Raw genomic sequence first — 24,751 nt, forward strand, 5'->3', positions numbered from 1 at the left:
TCAGTTGGTTTATATTCCACAGCTTTGCTTTAATTCTCCAAGGTTCCATGATGAAATATATAAACAGTGCAATGTCAGCAGACAGGTATTTCCCGCAGAGCTTACTCCAGTTCCCTGTGGCGTGACAGCTGCCTGAACTGTGTGCCGGCATGGGAGAGGAGACTCACCTCCTGCACTGCACACCTCTGCTGGCTGCCACAGCCTCCGGACAAGGCCCGTCTGTAGAAGCCCCAGAAGCAGGGCTGCCCAGCCTCCCTCAGGTGAGTAGTGCCTCTGAGAAGTGTTAGCCCTTGGAAGCCCAGCAGTGCAACTGAGCTGCTGCTGTTACTTATTAAAATGTATAGCAAGTCTAGGACTGCTTTTTGCTGGGTGTGACAGTGTCCTTTGGGCAGCACTACACTACCAGCAGTGGGCCAACAGCAATGCTCTGAGCTGATACCAAAATCCTTGCTCAATTCCGAGAGAATCTTTGAGGATTTAGAATGATTCTTGTTCAGTTCACTCTTGTACGTTAATGATTATGTGCTGCTAGTTCACTTTTTATTCTTCTTAAAGAATTAAGACACTGGACTAGCTCTAGGGAGGTGCTAAGAACAGATCAGAGGGTCCCATTAGGGCTGTGTAGAAATGTTTTGTTTAGTTTTTCTACGCTAGCAAGTAGTGCAGCCCAGGAGGAGCAGAGCTGTAGAGTCAGACAGTTATCAGTGATGACCTGATGTTCACTCTACATAAGTTTTGTGAGGGTTTATTTCAGACCACCATTAGTCCAGCTTTATGGAGCTGTGAGCTACCTGTATCATTTGGGTTAGCTTCAGCCCAAAGCAATCTTGTTTGCCCACTGTGTGTGCCCAGTGCCATGGACCATAGCACAGTAGGTGGGGACAGTTAGGAGTTTCATGCTCCTGATTTGAACAAAGATGCTAATTTAGCCACACAGAAATGTGGAATTAGGACAAGGCAAACATGAGTGGGTAGTTGTTGCTACATGCTCTTTTATGGTTCAGTCTACAGCATTCCTAAGGAAAAGGAGCACCACAAGCGGAGTGCAACAGTCGTGCATCCAAACCACTTCTCCAGCTCTGCTTCAGTACCTGCTGCTGCACACACAGTGCAGAAGGTCACAGTCAGTCTCCAAACAGCTGGCCACAGGTGAACGTGGTAGTACTTCTATCCCTTTAAAAGTACTAGATAACATGGAGTGAGAATAGAACTCTCATAGCTTGGTATCTGAATATCCCTTGGCCATCAGATCACACAGTGTAACCTGCAGAAGCAGTACAGGGAGAGTGATACTGTTTAAAAGTTTGGATTACATTTTGTTGTGGAATTAGAAATGCTGGGTAAGTCGAAACAAAACTGCTGTCACAAGCACTGCCACAGTCTGGCCTCCATAACATGCAGGGTTTTCACCAAAGATCAGATTTGTCTCCCTTGGCTGGCTCTTGCAGGAGAATGGTATCTGCTAGCTGGAAGTTGTTAATGAAGGGCACAGCATGATCACAGGCTGCTGTGATAGTGTGAACACCCTTCAGGTGATTCCTTATCTTTGTACATTGGTGTAGGGAAGTTAGTTACTACTGATTTTCCTTAAGAAAGAGTGAGGACACTATTGACGCTGTAGTGTAACAAAGAGCTTTATGTCAGTGTGTCAAAATGTCGTGTGTCTCCTAGCAGTCCATCAAACATCACATCAATACAGTCAATACTGAAAGTGTCAAATAGAACGTAAGTGCAAATAAAATGACTACAGCGCTGTAGCAGGAAATTCATGAACTCGTCCCGGCCTTCAGTACCATACAGTGGCTTGCAAATATAGATAAAAAAAATATGGCTGACTTTTTTCCAAACAAGAATTTTTCTGAAAATTATGGTAATCCCTTGCTAGAGATCCTACATCTTCTAGACAGCTAAGGCTATGCTAAGTATCTCAAGCCTTTGTTTTTACTTCACATACACAATCACGTTACTTCACAAGGACATACGGCTGAAAAACACTAAGCTGATTGTCGGAAGGCTTTAAACTCTCCCTCATTGACCTAGAGTTGAAATAGCTTGTCCCAAAGTGGATGCTGTATTTGGAAGCCCCAAGGTGAGCTTCTGCTATCTGTCCCTAGGAGGGTTGCTGGCAGCAGTGTTTACCAAGGGACAAGAAACTACAGCCTGGTGCTAGTAAGAAAGCCTTGTCTTCAATCTTACATAGCCCAGAGGGGAGAGAGAAAGAGACAGAATTTCACAGTCTTAGAGAGTTCCTAAGGGTTTGATCTTGATCTTTGTTTTATTCTGCCTTCCCCCATCTCTGGAAGAAACCACACATTTCTACTCTAGGATAAATCTCATGCACTGGAATTCTTCCCAGAGTTGGCACAGCTTCAAAGGGTTTTCTCTTGGCTGTAGAACCCACATGCTGTTGCAAAGATCCCCAGGGAAAAGAGCTGGAAACGGACAAAAGAACAACAAAGCTACAGGGTCCTCCAGGAGGCTACACCCCACTGGGATGATTCCCCAAAAGCCAGTCACACAGGCAAATCCCTCTCTTCCTTCCCCATCTTCCATTGGTCACCACAAAGCATCCTAGCCCTTGGGTTCTCTTCAGGACCCATGACTTTCACAGTGCGCTGTCCTGTTTCCTTTGCTGGTGAGAGCTCTCCCTACAGATGATTACTTAGGGCCCTAGCAGCTTTTCCTTAGTGGCATTTTCCTGCTTCTTCAAGCTCTCAGCAGAACATTCATCTGCCAGAGCCCTTCAGACACTCACAGCAGCAAGCTGTTCAAATGATCTCACCTGATGCTGCTGTACAAAGAGCCCTGGGAATGAACGCTGAGTCCCTTCATCCTTCTCTGTACGTGGATACTCTCCTTCAGTACTCTTTCAGGCTTGGCCATAAACATTAATTTCAAACCACTGATTTATTACTGGCGTGTGGGGTGGAGCACTGACCTTAGCAACAGAACACTGAGGATCCACAACAGCATTTGACATAGCTCTGAGGTATCCACCTGTATATCTACATAGCAGGTTGTTCAATTTCTATCTACTCTGCAGGTGCAAGGTTCATGGGGTTCTGCCTGCACAAAAGAGAAAATACCGAAGAAACCTGAACATGCATAAACTGGTTGTTGTGGAATAATATTGGTCTTTAATCTCAAAAACTTGGGTCTCTTTCTACTCAGGTTGGATTGTGAACTGTCAGCAAAAAGTGGATCAAGAGCAGTGCTGAGGTTACCTGTGAAGTTTGTTGTAGCACTGAGGAAGGCTATTAGTTGGAAAAGGAAGTTCAGTTCCAAATCAGATACTAGCTTTACCTCACAAGCCTGATCCTGCAAGCCTCACTCATTTAAGTTGGCTGTCTTGCTTTCAGCAAGACTGGTCCAGGCAGCAGCTCTCAGTAGCTCGAGCCAAAAGTTTTTATAGATAACTACATCCAGGCTGGAGGGGAAAGGGAAAAGACGGACATAGCAAAACTAATTCATTTTCCACAAAAGAGGAGTAATAAAAATGAGATAGTAAGTGAGCCTTGCCCTTAAGGTTACTGAATAGCTACTAAATTAAAGGAAAGGCTACCATGTTTGGTAATAAATTGTATCATCCACTGCAGGCATCAGCTGCAGTTACTATGGACACAGCTTCCAAGACAGAGATAGGCAGGAAGAGAGAGCTGGAACAAAGAAGGAACAGTAGAGCTAAAAAAGGGTTAGCTGGGATTTTGGAAGATCACTGTCTAAAAACCTTATTCAGTATAGAGTCAGAAATCCTTGGTGTGCCGAAATTCTGGCATGCTCCAAACCCTTCTGGTGGGCTGGGTGCCCCGTTCCACATCCTCGGAGATGGTCTTGATATCACTGATGAACGGGGAAATCCTGGACCGAGATTTAAATGTTGCTAAGGAGAGGCTGGTTCTGTTCTTTGTGTTCCATTGCCTGGCAAGCTTCTTGGCTTCTTCCTCCTCTTTGATCTTCTCAGCAGCTTCCTGCAGGACAGACCGGAAGAGCCGGGATACTTCCTGTGCTTCTGGTTCATATTCAGCAACAACTTGCCGGAATCTGAAAGCACAGTCAAGGCGCAGCTTTGATTAAAAACATCAATTTACGGATTGCTGCCAAATCCCTGTGCTAGGCTTGGAACTTGCACTTTCCTGCTAAATGAGACTTTCTGGACTGAAGGGAACAACAACAGGGAGGGGCCATGGAGATATACTTAAGGTCTCTAAAATCACAAGCAAGCCATGGAATGTAAGGAAGCAATGAATCACTGTTTCTTATAAGCACAAGAGATAGTTGGGAGAACCAAACAAAACTAGAAGGCAAGTTTGAAACAGAAGGAAGTGCTCTTTCACGTAACACCTATTAAACCAGAACTCAGTGCTATCAATAGCTAAGAAACAAAATTATTAGACAAGTTTATGGAAAATGTCCCCATCAGCGCTGATTAAATATGATTGTCCAAATGCAAATCCTTGCTCGAGTAGTCCCTTAACTGCAGCTTACCAGAAGCTGAGGGTAGACCAGGGAAAGGCCCACTAGACTTCCCCTTTTTCCAATGCTTGTTCCCCATACCATTACCCAATGGCCATTAGACAAACAAAAATCCAGTAAAACTCTTCTTTGTTTGGTAGTCTTTCAATATCTAACGCTCAGTGAAGGGGTGTTTCATCCTCCAATGGATTTCTGTAAGATAATGAACTGGCTCAGTTCATTATCAGCATGATGCTGTATCTAATTAGATAACTGTGAATTACTTCAGTGCCTTTTTTGACATTTACTAAGCTAGCTTAATACCAAGGAAGTGAAAAGAATCACCCCTGTATGTTTTGCAGGTGAGGAAGACGAGATGCAGAGCAGGATAGTTTTCATGAAGCCACTGAGTGGGCCACTGGCCAGGCGAAGAAGAGAGCATGCCATTGCTGACACTTCGTTGGGTGACTTGGTCCCCAGCCTGGAGAGTGAGGGATCCACTCCCTAGGCTCACACAGCAGTCATGTAGATATGCTAATTGTTCTGTAACAGTATGTATTTATGACAGGGGTTAATATGGGTACTCTTCTAATAAATATTCACTTCTTACTATTAAAATTACACCTACAAGCAGACAGAGAGCTGAACTAGTACTTCATTAGAATGCAGGTATTTGTACTTCATGGAAGCTAAAGTGTATAAGGTCTGTAAGCATTCTGATATTTTTCTGCAACAGAACTTGACAAGGATGGAAAACAGTAGGACTGTATTTAAATAAGCCTAATACATCAGAAGCAGACAGAAGAAAATATTGCCTCTTGGTTTTTTGGTATGGCCTAGGAATGTAACTGGGAGTTTAGCACATATGGCATTGCACCACTTAATGGTGTACCAAAGGGTACCCAAGATAATAAGGACAGAAAGAAAGCCAGAGAGAAACCAAAAAGACTTTTTGTGCATTTATGTATTTTGACTCTGACTGCCGAGACCTGTTATTGGACATGTATCATGACATCATGCTGTATCCCAAATAGTTCAGTGCCTTTCTCTCCCAGCAGGTACTGGCAGCTACATGACCAGCTGTGGAGACACCAGTCAGTATTGCTTCCTGAGGGAATTCGGTGTCAGCAGAGGTCACCAGCCCCTTTCAGCATTAAGCTATTTCAGTTGCTTTGGATGAATTCTTAGTCTCCCTCCCCTCACCAAAAACTTTTAAACTTTGAACATTTGGGTGCAAAAAGCCTCTGAGGCACTGTAGTTCATAGTGGTACATAAGTACTTACACAGTGATGCCAAACAGCCTGTAAAAGCAAGAGACTACATCTTGCTGAGGGTAAGCACACAACAGCGGTAACAGGGGTTTGCTGCACATTGCAAACATCCTCTCTGCCTTTTGAGGAGGCACTTCAGTTGTGTTATCAAAGAGCCTAAAATGCAGTTTTCACAATAAATATATTTTTCCTTTTATCCTATTTGAAGTATAGACAGATAAGTGCATGGAAGCCCAAGTCTTCACAACATTATTATTATTATTATACCAGGGAAAGCACCTTCAAAGGATTTTTATTGCAGAGGTGAACTAAATGAGTCATTCCATCATTTTATCTCCATGTGTATTTTAAAGAGAGATGCTGTCGTATTTTATATCTGTATATATCAGTACATTCTCCTTTTTTCTATTGATAATTGTGCACCCAAAAGGCCTCATCACTGCCTCTGATTTTAGAGGTTGTGTGTCATACTGCTGGATTGTGGCTCCAGAGCAGGTAGCAGCATGTGTCAGGCTATTACTGGACCAGTAACTGGCTCTGGGAACAAGAGAGGAAATGGGTGGTTTGACAGCAAATTTACCCCTTGAGCACAGAGCTCTAATGCTTATGCCTTGTGTTGCTAATAACACTCCCAACCAATTTAGCTGAAATAGTTTTCTAGAATCAGAGTGACTTTCCACCTTCACAGCTATCTGCCTGTTTGCGCTCTTCTTAGCTAGGACAGTAAGAATAGTTTTGTGAACTCTGCTGTTAAGATTTACCTCCAACTTATCAGGACCAACATCAAAACTACTTCATATGGATTTGAGCAGGTCTAAGAAACAAGGAGAAAGCAATCCAAAAGGTTGTCTGCTAGTCACCCAATGAAAAGCCACTCACATTCTGATGGAGAAGGGAAAGGGGAGCCTTTTCTGTCCCCTAATAAGATGAACTAACTTAACCCTTTATTAATGCTCACCTAGCATAAGTACTGGCACGTTTGTGTAAGGGGCAGCCTGTGTAGGAAGTCCAAAAGGTGTGCACACCACAGATATTTCTCAGGAGAAAAGACAGACAGGCTATCAGGGCTGAGGTGTAGCTAAAGCAGTCTATGTATCAGAGGACAGATGATGTTTGCTGCAGACACCTGCACATAACCAAAGCCATCTTACCCGCTTATCAATGAAAGACAGTTGGTGTACTGGATGATCCATCAATCTGCTCTCTGCACAGAACACCCAACATATAAGAACAGCAAAACCACTGGAATCAAGGGATATGGGCTTTCACCTTGGCAAGCAAACTCCACTCAAAGCTGCTCAGTAGAATTTAGCACACAAAATTGCACAAGGCTCACTTATCTTCTAGCACAAGTTAACACCCTTATGCTTTTGCATGGAACAGTTTCAAACTAGGCAACTGCACAACCATATCTAGAAATGCCTCAACAGGGTTTCCTTATTCATCATAAAAGCATTACCTATCTACCTATCTTGTGACACAAGGTATGAGACTGCTGGTAGCCTGTAAGACATTATGCAAGTCACGCAGACATGACTGTCAACAAAACTCACCTTGAACCAGCACAGAAGCCTGGGGCAGATCTATAGGGATGAGCACATTCCCCAGTCCAGGCAGCATTTTATTAACAATTCAAACAAATTTGTTTTTCAAATTGTGACCCTTCTGTTTCCTTTAAGATTTTAAGAATCTGGCTGCACTTGGCTCGTACTGGCACTGCTTTTTTAAAGCGCTGTCACCTGCCTATGTTATTCTGTAGGTCCCCAGTACAGAGGGTTCCCTAAGTACAGCCTGAACTTTAAAGACCTGTTAAATCCAATGGAAGTCCATGGACTTAAACAATATGCTTATAGTTCAGTGTATTCCTGAGTGCCTGTCTGAATTGGGAGCTCTAAGTGGATTTAGTAATTCAAAGAAAACGTGGGGTGCTTAGTGCTAATAATTAGCTGCTGACTCCTGAATTTTGAACAGGAATTCTGGTTATAGTGTAACACTGTGAACAGCTTTGCTAGAGAAGACTCCTTGACTCCTAAAGAATTATGGCATTCACACTAATTGCAACACTTATATCACATCACCTCAAACTTAAGCTCATAATTGTAAATAAATCCACTTTTGATTTTAGTCATTTGTCTTCAAAAATACTAGGAAAGCCGCTTCAGCTTATACACAAACCTTAGAAAATTACAGTCCTTAGCCTGTGGTATTAATAACAACCTCGGTCACCAAAATGCAGGTTTACATTTCAATATTAGTGGGGTTTTTTTGTTTCCCTCTGGGCAAAGAAGGACAAAAACCCACTGTTTCACTTTTGCTGAAACCAAAAGAAATTAAAGAGACCTTCACTAATTCTGATTAGGGCTGAAGCTCTGAGTAAAGATGGCAAAAATCTAAAGTTTTGTATTGGTAACCTACTTGTTACCTACTAGTCTACTTGTTCGGTTTAACCATGGCAGTCAGGTACCAAACGCCTCACTGTCATTTCCTTCAAATGGCTCCAGGATTTAATTTTAAATAGTCAGTGATCTCCAAGCCAGTAACCTAAAGCTAAGTTACTCCTGAATGAAATAGCTTTATTTACATGAGGTGAATCAGAGTCTCCAGATATCTGATGGTATTTGCAGTGTATTTGAATCCTTCCAGAATTCCAACAGTCTCAAAGAGAGGTTTCTATTGACCTGAAATACAAAATTAGCAAACTGAATGTGAAAAAAACCCCTTTCATTTGTGAAGTGCTCTATTCCATCCTCTTCCACATTTAAAGAAACAAATATATATAAACTTTACCTCACAGTAGATGAAACTGTAGCCACAGAAAAGGACAATTTGGATATCATTTAGACCTTTGGAGAATGAAGTGACATCTCTGACAACCCATACAAAAATGTTTTGTTCTAGCTTTGACTCTGAGCTCAGTCTCACAAAGAAGGAGACCTTGCATGACACAAACAAAACAAACTCTGCAGTCTTGAAAGTTGCCTGCTACTTGTGTTATTTAAGTATTACATGTTTGCCAAGTACATCAAAAAGGACTTCAGCTCTTCAAATGCCTAAAAGGGAAGGGAAAGGATCAAGCTTGCTATTTCAGTCAGAACCAAGGACTTCAGTAGAGTACACACTCTGCATTTCAATTTCCAAGTGCAAGCTCATAGATGGGGGTTTTTTGTGGAAGATTTTTCTAGAAGTTGCTGCATATTACAAAGTCACAGAGTATTCAAGAGGAAACAGTGGTGCAATGATCTTGTTATTAAAGTGCTTCACTGGAAATGTGAAGGTTTCCATTGAATTCCTATTATACTCATTTTGGGGAAGTTACTAAAATCTCCATCTTATCTCACTTTCTGAGAAGAACATTTGTCCAATTTTGGCTGTCTTTCAATTAAATTGCATGCTCCTTCTTTCTCCTGTACATTTTCAGCTCCTGACATGGCAAGCCCCATTCTTTTTCTTTGTTTCCATGTCAGCAATAAGGATTTCTTGGAATCACAGAGCTCTCGGTTAGAAGGTTATAAAAGAAGAGGGGTCAACTGTTTACATTTCCAACACAAGATGAAAGGATTATTGAATAAAACTAGGACATATGAGTTTAAGACAAGCAAAACAGTTTTTTACAGCAGAGTTGTAGTTCAGGAGTGGACCTCTTCCACAGGGTGCCACAAATGCTAAAAGTTTACTTGTGTTCAAAAAGATAAAAGCCCCCACAACCTAAACAAACTACTGAAAGAAAAAGCCACATCAGCCAATTATGGATAGAAAGTCCACTTCTGGCTCCAAAAGTCTCCCAGTTACAAGGCACAATTAGTTGGATGCTGTATATAAGGTATTGTAATTGCCTGTACTGTTGGATTTGCTTGCCTTGTTCTTTGCTCTTTTCCTTACACTGATGCTACTGGCCACTCTCTCACACACAGTCTGCACATCAGACCATTCAGACCTTTGACCCAATCCAGTTCCACCATTTTTGTGGCTATGATTTTTCCCTTCTCAATCGTGGAATTGAACCAACTAAAGTAATGCAAGCCTCATTTTGTTATGTGGCTCTGTGAACCATGCAAACTCTGTAGTATGGAACAAAAACATGCCAATTCTTGAATCATACTGTAATACAACTTATGATAGCCTACAATAGCAATTTGTAAGAGTTTTAAGAGGATGGTTTTAGCCTCTTTCAATCATACCCACATAGATCCCACCAGCATTGCTGAGTATGTTTATCTACTGCCAGCAGTATGCTGAATCCTGAACAGTGAATGACACTACAAGCTGCACTGAAATCACACATCTTGCATGATCTGTTTCAGTTAAAATAAAAATTAAAAATTAAAAAATAGCAAAGCAGCAGCAAGTTGTATGTGGCTCAGCTTAATACTTTTCTGAAGGAGATGATGAACCTTGGTACTTCCCAGCTCCAGCAGCAGAAGCTTGCTCTCATGGAAATAACCTGTTTGCCAGACAGGCCCCACTCAGTGACCCTGGGGATGGTGAAAATAACTCTGAACCCCAAGGGATTTGGAGTGGCTTGTTTACAGCATAGCTTGGAGTTATACAAATACAAGGGAGGTGCTGCCCAGCAAACTTTCAGCGGAGAGAACTTGGCCACTGAATGATCTCTGATTCTGACACCATAGCCATCTTTTCAACAAAGGCCTGTGCCGGCTTGCTTCTAAGGTTCAGCCTAAGGCTAGAGAGGTACCTTTGGCATCCTTTCCTGGCTACTCCAGTGCTTTTACAGTTGTAGTTCAAGCACTGTAGATTCATTTTTTTCAAGGGAAAACAGGTGTCAGCATATGCAGTGAGGGACTGCAGAGTGCTGAGACCCCCCTTGTATATGGCCTGCAAGGACTGTCTTCTAATCCCAACTGAAGAACATGTTGAAACAGGGGAATTTGATAATAAAGGCCCATTTCATAACTTTGCTTTGGCTAAGGTGGGCTTCAGAGTCACTATTTGTCACTTGCACTGTGCTAAATGCGACGGTTTAACTTAGAACAGCCACCTCAAAAGGAAAAGAGCCACACCCCTCCCTTCCCGTTTGGATGCTAAGGCAGAATTAGGTGAGTTTCTAAAGGCATTTCCACGAAAGGTCACTCAACTGGCAAGCAGCAATCCTATGTCTAGCACTTGAAAGGCTCAACAACAAGTCCTGTCTACATCCACACTGCAGAAGTCAGAAGCACCACTTAGCTGTTCAATCCAACTGCATGCCCCACCTGCATCCCGCTCCATGTCAAGGGTGTGGAGGGGGCAGAGGAGGGAGACACAAGTCCCTCCTTTCTCTGAGAATACCTGGCTCACAGGCTGAAAAAAAATAATAGCACCTTTTGGCTAGTTTGGACACTGAGGACAAGTGCCTCAATAGACCTACTGGACAGCTTAAATCAAGGAATGAAGGCTCCAGTGAGAGTGGATAAACACCAAAGGAGTTATTCAGAGACTGTGGAATCTCCACCCTTGGGGATATTCAACAGTGGACAGGACAAGGCCCTGAGCAACCTGATCTAACTTTGAAGTTGGCCCTATTCTGAGTAGGAAGTCAAAGTACATACCTGCAGAGGTCTCTCTCAACCTCAGTTTCTCCAAGATTCTAAAGTCTGAAGCAAAAGCCGTCACAATACTGAAATGGTGACTGTTCATCAGGCAAGATAAAGCTGCTCTGACTGTTCAGGAGCATAAAGTACTCAAGCCGGTCTCAGGGGGAGATGGCATTTAGTAACTTGGAGGAAATAATGTCATGTTAAACTGACTTAAAACATTAGATTTCCCTTCTTCCACAAAGACACTGTCCCAACAGAACTTATCATACAGGATGCCGAGTTTTGGTTCTGTTGGTCCTGGCAACTCTCATTCCCTCTTTGCATATCATATGGAGGAAAAGGGGAAAGGAAAGGTCTGTATCATCACATCTTTTACTGTACCTGACTATGACAGGCCCACAGTAGGAAGGATGTATTTTGGCACACATATCCTCCAGCTGCAGCCGCTCTCCTGGGCTGATATCATAGTTGTGCTTTGGATAGCTGACCAGCCAGCCGTAGTCCACCCCAGTCTTGATCTTGCGATATTCATTCTCCCGCTCTCGCTGCTGCTTCTCTGCCTGCTTGATCTGCCAGCTCAGCTCCATCATCAGCGTTTCAACCACCATTTCTGTGGGGTTCCTCTGGGAAATGCGGCTTGGGGGCTCATTCCACCTGAACCAGGATGCCAGTGACATAGTGCTCTGTGTGCCTTCACTGGGAGTGGGTTTAGGGTAGGGAAGGAGAGAAAAAGAACAGTGCCATCATCAACAACCTCAGCCGAGAACATTCTGCCCCACACACCCCCCAGTCTGTTGCTCACCTAAAATTGCTACTGGATTAGCCACTTGGAAATAATTGGTGCTGGGCACCTTGAGAAATCTCACCCACAGCAGCCAACCTGTGCAGAGGGTGAGACAAAGGGTAAAGAGGCACCGTCCCCTTAACTTCCACTCACCATGTAATTGAGTCACAGTTCTTACACCTTAAGTCAGGTTACAAGGATACTTTACTCCCTCCAGGCTAGGCTGGGAAAGCCTTCTCCTTCTTCTCTCCCCCAGAGAAGAGCTGGGGCTTGCCTGTCTGTACCCTTATGGGAAGGCATAAGTTTGCAGCAACCCTACATGTGAAAAATCAATGCATGGAGCCAAACTATTGCTGGGAGGTATATTGTAGCCAGGAGATCCTTAGGGAGGAGGCAGGATAGGTGACCCGTATGGTGGGTTGACCCCAGTGTCCACCAAGACCCCACCAAAGCTGCTTTATCACTCCTCAGCTACACAGGGGAGACAGGCTTGTGAGCTGAGAAAAGGACAGGGAGAGATCACTCAGCAATTACTGTCATGTGCAAAACAGACTCAGCTTGGATAAATTAGTTTATTACAAATCAAATCACAGTAAGATAATGAGAAATAAAATTAAATCTTAAAATACCTTCCTCCCACCCCTTTCTTCTTCTTGGGCTCTACTTTACTCATGAAGTCTCTACCTCCCCCCATCCAGCAGCATAGGGGAATGGAGAGTGGGAGTTGCTGTCAGTTCGCCAGGTGTTGTTTCTGCAGCTCCTTCCTCCTCAGGGAGTGGCTCCTCACATGCTTCCCCTGCTCCAGCATGGGTTTCCTCCCATGAAAGACAGTTCTCCGTGAACTTCTCCAATATGAGTCCTCCCCACAGGCTACAATTGTTCATGAACTGCTCCAGTGTGTGTCCCTTCCACAGGGTGCAGTCCTTCAGGAACTGATTGCTCCAGCATGGTTGTCCCCGCCCCGGTCACAAGTCCTGCTATCAAACCTGCTCCAGTGGGGGCTCCTCTCTCCATGAGGCCACAGGTTCTGCCAGAAGCCTGCTCCGGCACGGGCTTCTCACAGGGTCACAGCCTCCTTTGGGCATCCCCCTGCTCTGGTGTGTGGATATCAGCTCCACCGTGGATCTCCATGCTCTGGAGGGGCACAGCTGCCTCACCATGGCCTTCCCCATCTCTGGTGCCTGGAGCACCTCCTCCACCTCCTTCTGTGCTGACCTTGGGGTCTGCAGAGCTGTTGCATTCCCATATTCTTACTCCTGTCTCCTAGCTGCTATTGCTCTTTTTTTCTCCCCTGCTTCTTAAATCTGTTATCCCAGAGGTGCTCCCACCCGGGCTGATGGGCTCAGCCTTGGCTAGTGGTGGGTGCACCTTGGAGCCTGACTTTGGCTTTGTTGGACATAGGAGAAGCTTCTCACAGAAGCTGCTGCTGTAGCCCCCCCCCAAAAACCTTGCCACTCCCACCAAACACACCTGGGTAGGTTTGCTGCTGTAACATAAGCAGCAGAGCTCACCCATATTGGGTAGTACCCACAGGAGCATTAGCTACAAGGCCAGAAAGAGCTTTAACCATTATTTAGCAAATGTGTTGTTGAATGCAGGGGAGGCTACACCACCTTCTATAGACTGAAGTCCAACTGTCAGCTTTACTGCAAGAGCGTTCCTGCAGCACTACCATCAGTGCCAAGGGAACTGAGGCTGGTCTGAGATGGAAGTACAAGCATACCAAGGTTTAAACTGTTATTACTTCTAAGTAAGAGGTTTCTACCTCTGGGGCGTTACCCAGCGCTTAGAAGACAGAACAAATTGCATCAATCAGCTCAGAAAAAGATGGAATTAACTCCCCACCCAGCCAGACCCTTCATGTTGTCCCTTCAGGAGGACAATGCATGGAACAAAGTTATTACCTATTGTACTTGTATTTAAACACAATGGAATCCAAAGCAGGCACTAGGGACCTGAACAGGAGCAAAACAGCATCTGTTTCTTTACACAGAGCGCTTACGTGCCTTGTTGCTCCCTTCCATTCGCCCCCAGGGAGAAGGGGTGGCACAAACAATGATTGCAGCTGGGATTACAGAAAGGCTACTCCTGGCAGCAGCCCAATCAGGGCATGGCGTCAAAAGTTAACATGAGGGCATGGATTAAAGAGTCTGATTCTGCAGGGCCTGAGCAAATCCTCATTATTGACACACACACAAAGGCAGACATAAAATGGAGAAAAATATGCTTTTGATTTAAGTTTTCACACTGGGGTCTAGGGCCTTTAGTGACAATGCAAATCACCAGAAGCTTATAACTACACAATACTCCAACCAGAGCTGAGAGCCACAAGCTCCCAGACTCCTTGGATGAGAAATGATCAGTAGGGTTCTGCCCTCAATGTGAGGAAAAGTTGCTTTCATGCCTTTATCACTTGTCGTAATGTAGCCTTGTTCTCTTTCAAAAATGTTCATACTATGTAAATACATCACATCATTAAAGAAAAATGCTCCAAAAACCTGGATAGTCTGTACAATGCCCAAGTCTGAAATTATTTCAGGGTCTAATGCTTAGGCTTTTCCAGAATCAGGAAGTTTGCCAAACTGCACCAAAGGACTAGTTTCCCTAATCCTATATCCCACTTCTCCCAGCAAGCAATACCAGTTTCTTCAGAAGGAAGACATAAAAGGGCTGAAAACTTCAACAGGTCACAGATGTAGCTACCTTGGTGAGTAAGGCTGCAGGTGCTCTCCTGAGACTGTGTAAACATTAACACCTTTGCTACTTTGCAGTGCTTATACATGAGAGATCGCTGTAACTGGCTTTGTCCTGGAGCATCAGCTGTGATTATCCTTATGACAGCAGTCACAGGCAGCAGCTGCTGGAAGTAATCCTGCTCCTGTCTCATTTCTGTGCTCTGGAGGAGGAGGAGCAGCAGGTCCTTTCATTTGTTTTTATCACCAGGGTGACTCCAGTTAACAGCTCTCAAATCATCACACAGTGCTGTGGCTGTCTGCCGCTGACTTACTTGTCCAAGACATATGAACAAAGTCAGGTTGGAATTGATGTGCTGACAGCTTCAACTCCATGATCCCACCATTCCAACATGTACCTGGATCTTGCTGCATGGTGGCCTCCTCTCACCATTATGCATTAATAAGGGTGAAGATCTTTAAAACGGAAGACCTTTTCCTTGGTCTCATCACCCCTTGTATATCGCATAGGTGAGCCCTGCTAACAAAGTTGAGGAGCATAACAGACCACAAGCTGTTGTAAATAATTAAAAGTCTCCTGTTCCTTTTCAGCTTCTGTGACAACAGCAATATTTCATAAGCTTTTACAGGTACCTGACCAACTAAAGTACCATTATTATTTCCATTTGTGCCTTCATGTGATGAAGGTGAGCATGTCCTTCTCTATTTTACCAGCAAAATGTTAGCTTACTTTGGGCTTATTCTGGCTATGACCTGGTCTCGCGTTTACCTCTGTTGACTTCAGGGGCATTAGGGGGCAATCAGTACAAGTGTGAAGCTGAAGAATGCCCTTCCAGCTATTCCTAGCTCACCAGCTGTTTCATTAGAAGAGGAGCAAGAGGGGAATTTATTTGTCAGACTAGGAAAGAGAGCAAGGAGACTTGGGGTCTAATTTGACATCCCTGGCTTTCACATGATTCTAAGGCTGTTCTTACTGCCTTTATGTGATTTTTTCTCATAGGTCTCTCTCAAAGCAAGGCATTCTGCATGAGAACCATTTCACCTAACACTAGTACTGCAGAAGATAAACAGAAAAATATTTTGGATACCTTGTCTGAGCAAGGCCTGCTGAACCTGAGCCTTGCCCAGTCACAGAGCTTTCATAAAGTAGAGGTAACAGGCAGATTTGCTTTTGGTATGGGAACATGAATGCCACAGACTCTGAATGGGGCTTCCACTTGTCTGACATTAAAAAAATCTACTTCCACAGGAGAAGATATAAAGGAAGGAAAGCACCTCAGCTGCAGCTGAAATGGCCTATTTTCAAATGAAGGAAAATCCCCTGCAAGCATTTCATGCACACTGGCAGCTTGTGCTGGCTGTTCCTAAGGGAGTCTTGTTTGTATGAGATTGTTTCCGTCCCCATCTCTCATCCATCATCTCCTCTCTTTGAGAGCTGGCAAGTGGCCATCTCTATTTAGCAGGCTCAACAAGCCACCACTCTACCCACTACTGCCCTTTGCAGCCTGCAGAAAACACTGTGGGCTCCGTTAATTGTGGCTGCTGTTTTTAAATTGAAGTTCACAGGCAGGCTAATCATTAACCGACTCCAAGTGGCTTTCCTATTTGGAAAAACTGGAAGGACTGTCAGCAGGATATGGACAACTGAAGGAAGGCAGAAGTTACGGCCTGACCATCTTAATGGGGAAAAGGACAAATTTACACGTTGCAAGCAACCATATTAAAATTATTTTTAAAAAGAGACATTGCCCCAGCTGAATACACATCTTTCTGTTGTACAATTAGTCCATTTCCTGATTCCTTGTAAGAGGCTATCCTGGGAGGTGACACAATCCAGTTGATAAATTCCTCTGGTGTTATTTAAGCAAAATTTCAAAGGGGTTTGTGTATGTTCCACTCCAGAAACAGGTCTGGGTTTCAAGACTTTGGTCTTATTGACCCTAGACCTTTGCCTAGAAGACAAGCCTTCCCCTCACACTGTTGATTGCAAGTCTGACCAAGCACCTCACAGAGTTAAGCACATATTTACCTTGGCTATGCTGAAGTCTGGAATACCTTGCTTTCTCTCACAGCCTCTGGAGGGTTGCTTCAAATATTAACGATTGTTAATAAGTCCCTCTGAGATTTTTTCAGGGAAAAATTTCCTGTTAGCTTTGCCTTCCTTCAAAACTCCTTTTTGCTCTCTACACTGTCAGCAATTCCTGCGTTTTTCTCCTCATGTACTTTACAGCTTTCCCATTCTTTTCTCAGGGCATTCTGTACAATTTCACCTCATCTTCCACTTTTTTACTTTCTCCCATATTTTCCCGTGTGATTTCTTCTTGTTCCAGAGAATGCACCAAAGAATCATCAGAAATATCAACATTCACATGCCTTATCTGTTTTTTCACCTTCCTAAAACAGGAGTTCAGCCTTTCCTAGCTCTTTTTCCAACAAAGGGAGTATGTTTCCTTAGCCTTCTCTCTGGCTTTTCTTTCGCCAGCTAGAGACTGTTCATACAACCCAACAGACATCAGTCTCCTTCAGGCTCTTGTGGGCTAGATCACCACTTGCTAAGACTTGTTACAACAGGGTTGCTTTCTGTAAAACATGAGTCAATCAGCAGGGCCTGTTTAGTGTATAGAAAATGAACTTCTGAGAATAAAAAATTCCTTTCCATTGATCCTTTTCCTGGTTCCCAGATTGCAACACCCTCAAGGACAAGAAAAATGTAGGCAGAGGGTGGGAAATGTGCATTTCTGAAAAAAAAAAATGAATACAGCTGGACTCTCTATAAAGGTATGTCCTTGATTTGACAAGTCTCCTGTGGTTTGTCTTTGCCTTCACAATCTGTCAGTCCAGAAGTACTACTGACCATCCTCAGTGACTCTTGAGAGCCTTAAGGGTGTGGTGGTTGTGTCAGAGCAGGAGGAGAAGTCTTAAGGGGCTATGGGGGGAACAAACCTAATCCAAAGTCCAGGATGTCAATAGAAAGATCGTCACTCAGCTGGCTATACATAGATTCCTGGGAAATCCACTATCATCCCATAAAAGCATGCCAACAAACAGGGCTGAGGAGCTGGGAAATGCCTTCCCTCCCTTCTTGTGGGTGGTAGTTCCTTCCTACTACAGTCAGAGAGCAGAATTTGTTCATGCAAGATACCCACTTAGCCTTTTTCCACACGTGCCAGATCAGAGGGTAACAAAGAATGAAAATTATTTTTAAAATAAGTGGGACAAGCTCCATCCCCAAATTCTTCTCATAATTGTACTTTTTAAAAGACATGCAGTCACAGGGAAAAGAGATGATGCGAAACTGTGGAGCATATTAAACTTTGTTTTAAATTATTTACTTCTTTAGTAAAGTTTCGATCACTCTATCCAAGAAAGTCGAGTGTTCTTCAGATAGTGAAGGGTATCTAATATCTCCCTGGACTGCAACTCATAGGTATACTAAAGTTGATTTGGCTACACCCATCTCTGAATTCTGTACATGCTAACTGATGCAATGTTTAACCAGCTGCTCAGGCAGAAATTGTGGTCATGGCTATGCTGCTGGCCATACCTGCAGGAAGTAGCATTAAGTAGTGACAGCATCAAAGATGAATCTCAAATTCTGTTTCTCTTGGGACAAAGATATTTTAATTCTGTTCCAAAGAATCTTAGCAAGTTCTAATTAAGAAACTGCTGCCAACACCTTCTCAATTTTATTTATATAGTCCACCATAGCTTTGTGAAAGAATCCCTATTCTCTCTTCTCCACCACTTTCTGGTTTGTTCAGCCTGGAGAAGAGGAGACTGAGGGGAGACCTCATAGCAGTTTACACCTTCCTCACAAGGGGCAGCGGAGGGACAGACACTGATCTCTTCTCTCTGGAAGTGACAAGATCAGAGGGAATGGCCTGAAGTTGTGTCAGGAGAGGTTTAGTGTGGATATTAGGAAAATATTCTTCACCCAGAGGATGATTGAGCACTGGAACAGGCTCCCCAGGGAAGTGGTCACAGCACCAAGCCTCACAGAGTTCAAGAAGCGTTTGAATGATACTCTCAGGCACATGGTGTGACTCTTGGGACTGTCCTGCGCAGAGGCCAGGAGCTGGACTTGAGTGATCCTTGGGGGTTCCTTCCAACTCAGGATATTCTATGATTCTATGATTTTTATTTTTTTTTTGCAGTTACTTACCATTATCCTCTCCATACAGAGACTTTTACCTTACCAGAATCCTACAAATAATACTACTTCCTATCTGTCTTTCTTGTTTAGTGACATGGAAGTCTAAGGTGTTTACAGCTACTTACCATGCAATTGTAATCTCAGTGGAAATTATTATAACCTCAATCTGAGATGCTATGAGGCAATTAATGCTGGAAAAGCAGTAGCTGGAGCTTTTCAATCAAGAAATTTAAAAGCAATGCAAATATAATTATATTAACACACCAGCATTCCTCATTCTGACCTGCAGAATAGAGAGAGAGAACTTTTGAGGACACTCAGGGGTCTGCTTGTAGACCACAGCAGAGAACCTGTGTTTTGCTTTATAAGCATACTGATTCCCTGTTGCGATGGACACAAGCTATTTCTGGACTAAAAAACCTGAAAAATCCCAGTGGTTAAAATGTATCCAGGCACATGACCCTGTTACAAGTAGCAAGGAGTTTTGAAAAAGAGAAGGATCGAGCTGAGGCTTTAAATGCTGCATTATTTATTGACAAGTCTTCATAGCTGCAGGTGTTTAAGGGCAGCAAAAAGCACCTCACAGCAGTGTCCAAGAGCGAGCCAGCTGTGACAGGGTACTGTGGCAGCCAGCAGGCCCTTGCATGCCAAGTAATGCCTGTCTGCCCCTAACAGGGCAGTGCTCATAGTCTGACCTGCCTGCCGCAGGCTGACAGCTCCTGCTGCTGCCCAGGTCTGCTTCCGAGGGACAAGTGCGCTCAAAAACATGTGAGAAGGATGCTGCCCTTCAGCATGTACTCTCGTTCCTGCATGCACTTTTCTCCAGCAGACTTTGCATTGTCAGCACTATAGAAACGGGCTGGCTCTTTGTCTGGTGTAATTGCCACAGAGAGTTACAAGTCACTTAAGCCTTTAGTGAAGGTGAGTGACTGTAAAAATCACCACTAGGTAAACCAGACAGGAGGCCAGTCAGAGAGTACCACAAGGTGCTGCAAGACAGAAACTTCTGTCAGCCCCCAGCATTTATGTAGTTTGTAATGCATTCTTAGAGCTTCTATCTTTTAGCAAACAAGTCTGCCAGATGCATTTTACATCTGCATTTTGCTTGCAAGAGGGGTAAAGAAACAAGAAATCAACACAAACTGCACTCCAAGCTCAGGTATGAATGAGAAAGGTGTTTTTCAGTTACTAGCCAAAACATGATGAGAAAAGGTAGCTGGTCAACTGGTACAGCTTTGTGATCTACAGTAAAGCTGCACTAATAGAAAACAGATTTGCCTTACTGAAATAAGTGAAAGCTGTGTTGATTAACTCCAGATGAAAATCCAGGCTGCAGATCTTAAAGAAAGAGTGAAGGAAGGGCCCAATAGCCTGGAGCTCTACTAATGGCTGGGACTCTCTACAGAAGATAATCTTTGTGTTAGCTGCAGAAGCACAAGGGTGGGTGCTACTCAAATGTACTTATGAAGCAGAGCAGCATTTTACAGTTTGTCTACTTATCAGAGCAAATGAGTTCTATTTGTTGAGAAACAGGACTATTATCATGCCAAATTTCCACTCATTCCTTAAACAATGTTTCTAGTAGCAGCCATAAAAACACTCTGTTATATACAACTTATGCTAAACTGTTTTCTAGACTTACAGAAGCCAGGAATTTAAAACACACTGAATTGCTCTGTTTGCCTAACTTGTTATTAAAACTCGTATATATTGCTCAAGTCTTGCCATGATGGATCAAAGACACCTTCAATTCTATATCTTGCTTTGATCTCTGCAGACTACAAAACCAGGTTTCCAGTCAGGACAGAGGGACCTAAAGTACTCTTCACCATTCATTCAGCCATGTAAATGACAGTTCAGAAGGTAACACAGACCCATAGCCTTCCTGTTATTAAAGTTATTCAAACCACAAAAAGAAAAGGTATTACTGCAATAAAGCAAGTATAGCATCTGATGGAAGGCTCCAACACAAAAAAGGTTTTCAGAATTAAACTCTGAGAGCTCCACAGCTCATCTTTCTCTATTCTACTGTCATTGTAACTAGACAACGTTATTAAAGGGTCAGTAATGTCACAGACTGGAGCTTCTAATATTGTCATCCAATGTAAATACTTATATCTATAGAATTACAGAAAGAGTTTGAAACTCAGATCCAAAAGGATATTTCACCTCTCATCAGGTTCTCTGAAGTTCCTTTTTAATCATATATTGTGGCATAGACCAGACTAAGTGCTGTGAAAACAGGTGGGTGAGGCATGCATTCTCCATCCAGATTGAGGACTAATTCTTCTGTGAAAGCAGAAGTAACTCATTGCATCATAAGGTGAGAATCCATTTTAACAGACTTTACATTTCTGTCCAGTACTGAACCATAGTTACAGTATCTTATCAGAAAGACGATTGACTGGAGACCCCCAAAGTCTCACTCTGGCTCGATTCACAGCAAAACTAAGCCTTTAGTGAGAGTTTTCTCTGTACGGGAGAATACTAGGACCAGTGTTAAAGTTTCATCCTTGTGACAGGAGTTGCTTAAAAATACTCACCGTTGTAAAATTAGCACACAAAAGAAGAAAGCTAAATTTACAGTTTGAAAACTTAAGCCTGTCTTTGTTGAGATCACTTACAGCATTGTGAGCAGCTCTGGGAAAGCTCATGCTTTTTGCCCTGCAGTAACTGTATGTCCCAGCTGTGGACGTAGAGAGAGCTGTCATATAAGCAGTGAACAGTGCTGCCTTGAGACAGATTTTAATTAATGCGTGAGCTTTAAGAGATATACAGTGTAGTCTATTCTTAGTTGCGCTGCCATAACTCCAGAGCTATCTGATTGATCTTAGAGCTACCTGGCTGGGTACCCCAAATACTGTACCTCCCCACTGAAGATACTTAGTAGGGCAGGTGTCTAATCTAAGAGATTTCAAAAGTGTCATAAGCATAAGGCAGCACAAACCATGCTTTCCTCCTCAACTGCCTGTTCTTTACGTAACCAGTTACCCAGTGCTTATCCATGCAGGCAGCCGTGCCCGAGCCCATCCTGGGACAGCTGTCGGAGCACCCTGGCCCCCTTCCCTACCCACCCATCCCGCCTCACCTTTGGCACCAGCGCTCCCGCTGCTTGTGCGGACAGACGGACGCGGAGCGAGCGGAGAGGGTACCAGAACGAGGACGTGGCTTGAAGTCAAGCCCTCTAAACTGGCACAGCATGCTTAAACCCACAGTGGGGCATGGATTAGCCCTGGTGACGAGGGATAACAGCTGGGCTTACGGCAGTGCTTTTGAGCGATTAGGGCTTGGTCCAGTACTTCCATAGACATAGTCACCCGGCAAAGAGCTGGCACCTCTCGGCTTAGCCAGATTTCGGCACCTGCTTAAAAGTCCTTTCAAAACATGAAAACTTTGTGGGGTTTTCTAACCTGCAGCTGAACCGGCACTTAGAAGAAATGAACGTACTTCACAGCACTGGGACTTTCTGAATGCGGTAAAGCGGCGCTTGCTCCCTTCGCCCCCCGGCCGTCGCCCCCCCGGCTCGGCGCCCCAGGGCTGTCCCGGCGCTGTCCCCGGCGGAGGGCGGCGGGCACAGAAGCCCCTCGGGCTGGGCGGCCAAAACCTCACCGCCGGCACGGAGGCAGTAGGGACACCCCGACCGCGGACTCTTCGCGGCAGACAGCGGTCACCTCCGCTCGGCACCACCTCCGTCCCGCCGGGCACCCCGCCCGCCGCCGCCGGCAGTGTCCCCTCCTCCTCCTCCTCCTCCTCCTCCTCCTCCTCCTCCTCCTCCTCCTTACCGCGGTCACCGCTCCCGTCCCGCCGCCGGCGCTCAGGCAGCGAGCGGCCGGGGCAGCGCCGCCTCGACGCCGCCGCTTCGCCCAAGTTGAGCGGAGCCGTCGCCGGCTTCTCCCTCCGCTCCCCGCCGGCTGCCCCCGCTACCCGCCCGCGGCGCTGTTCCCATAGCGACTACGATAACCCGATTTGGTCCAGGGGCGGTGCGCTCCGACGGGGCGTCCGCTCGGCCCCAGCACCAGCCCCGGCCCCGAGTCGGCGTTGATCCCCCGCAGGGACTCACCTCTGTAGACTGAATTTGCAGCGATAAATAACGGCGCAGTAACTGAATCTATTTGATTTGTTTCTCGCCATGTCCTTCAGTAACAAATAAAGCTGTCCAAGGGGTTTCGGCCACGAAAACCACACGGGTTTCACTGGGTTTGAAGGGACGAAGAATGAGGGGTCGGCACGGGATCTGGAAGGGCACGGGGAAGGCGAAGAGGAAGAAGTTTTTTACAATGAGAATGGTGAAACACTGGCACAGATTTCCCAGTGAGGTGGTGGATGCCCCATCCCTGGAAACATTCAAAGTCAGGTTGAACAGTGCTCTGAGCAACCTGACCTATCTGACTTGTCCCCTGCTTGTTCCAGGGGGGCTGGACTAGATGGTCTCAGCCACATGTGGCCAGAGTGACCTCCGTGAGCCCACAGCTTCTCGTCCTGCCTCTTACTGCACTACAAAAATGCACAGAACAATCCCCAGTGTCATTGGTCAAACCCCCACCAAATTCAAGGAGAGCCAGGCTGCGCCAGAGGGTTGCTGACCTACAGCCTTGGGTAAGGAGAGCACATGGACTGCTGGCACCACTCAAGGACACGTGCAATGTAAGCACATGTGAAATGTCAATCATGTCCCCACTGAAAAGCTTTCATGAATTATGGTCCAAATTCTGACATCTTGGTATTTATGCAGTACTCACACAGCCAGAGGACAGTGGTGTTTCAGACCATGTATGTCTGTACAGTACACACATAAATCAAAACAGGCCAGTGAAAAAATTATAGGTTAAAAGATGCCCAGTGCAGTTTAAATTAAAATGTATGAGGATGGGTTTTTTAAAGCTTAGTTTATTATTAGATCAAAAACTACAGCTGGACTAACAAAGAGATTAGAAGCATTTTCTGCTCTAATTACCTGTGGAGAATTACATGTCTGTCCTGACCTTCAACACCAGCCCAGCATACTACCCAGTTTGCAGAGATATATTTTCTAGGTTATATTTCCAAAGCAGTGAATTCCTGGAAATTCCTGCCATGAATCAGAGACAACGATGACTGGGGAATATCTTCAGGAACATTTCTTTGCAGATATATAAGCTTCACAATGGAAAAATCCTTAATCTCTCCTATACCTTATTTATCCGTTGAAGCCAAGGATTTTTATACTGTTGTACTGATATGACTTATCAGATCAGTCAGCACTCAAATCATCAGTTGCTTGGAAGCAACGCTCTGGTAACATAGGTGGAAGAAAGATTTATTCCATGGTACATTTTCCAGCACACATCGTGACAATCAACTTTCACCGTACTGCAATTCGTGGTGCTGTCCCTTTGAGACTGCTGTTTTCATGGTTTGTCAGATGCTTCTCTGACTCACCTCAGCACACCACTAACACTGTAGATGTTAGCTGCAGAGCCTTCATATCTCGGTGTCAAAGCCACAGACACTGGCGCTAAAGGTGGACTTCTTCAACCAGTAGCAGTCACACTGCTGCTATCTTCTGCATGGGTCCAACCACAAGCAAAGAATCTCACTGAATCAGTGACAAAAAAGCAAATATAATATGGTAGGGTTATATATGGCCTGCTGTTTCTTGGCTTAGTTGGTGAAGTGTGACAATTAATATAATGGGACTCACAGAGGGGACATTGCATTTTTGTAGGCTTAAAATCTTGCTTGGAAAAGTGCCACTTCCAGAGCTATTTGCCATATTTTTTTGTAGTGCTTGTTTTCCCTCAGCAAAGCAGTTTTTCATTCACTGGGAAGATCATCTTCCTGCTGTTTACTTCAAATCCAGTCAGCCCACCCACACAGAAGTGCAC

General features: G+C 44.5%; 1 protein-coding gene across 5 annotated transcripts; it reads right to left on the reverse strand.

Annotated features, from left to right (window-relative positions):
- Nucleotides 1-4: 4 nt before the first annotated feature.
- Nucleotides 5-23,109, reverse strand: RD3 (retinal degeneration 3, GUCY2D regulator). Of its 5 annotated transcripts, XM_027681794.1 has the most exons (4): nucleotides 16,016-16,268; nucleotides 13,946-14,072; nucleotides 11,639-11,953; nucleotides 5-4,041 (listed from the first exon to the last, which is right to left on the reverse strand). In XM_027681794.1, the coding sequence occupies exons 1-4, from the start codon at nucleotides 16,137-16,139 to the stop codon at nucleotides 3,744-3,746; spliced, it is 864 nt and encodes a 287-aa protein (XP_027537595.1). In that variant the 5' UTR covers nucleotides 16,140-16,268; the 3' UTR covers nucleotides 5-3,743. The 5 variants fall into 5 exon arrangements, with proteins under 5 accessions (XP_027537595.1, XP_027537594.1, XP_027537593.1 ...); XM_027681793.1 differs by lacking the exons at nucleotides 13,946-14,072; nucleotides 16,016-16,268 and adding an exon at nucleotides 22,948-23,109; XM_027681792.1 differs by lacking the exons at nucleotides 13,946-14,072; nucleotides 16,016-16,268 and adding an exon at nucleotides 22,670-22,750.
- Nucleotides 23,110-24,751: the final 1,642 nt, after the last annotated feature.

This window comes from Neopelma chrysocephalum, unplaced genomic scaffold (genome assembly GCF_003984885.1).
Source record: "Neopelma chrysocephalum unplaced genomic scaffold, ASM398488v2 Primary Assembly neopelma1_61b, whole genome shotgun sequence".
Lineage (NCBI taxonomy): Eukaryota > Metazoa > Chordata > Aves > Passeriformes > Pipridae > Neopelma > Neopelma chrysocephalum.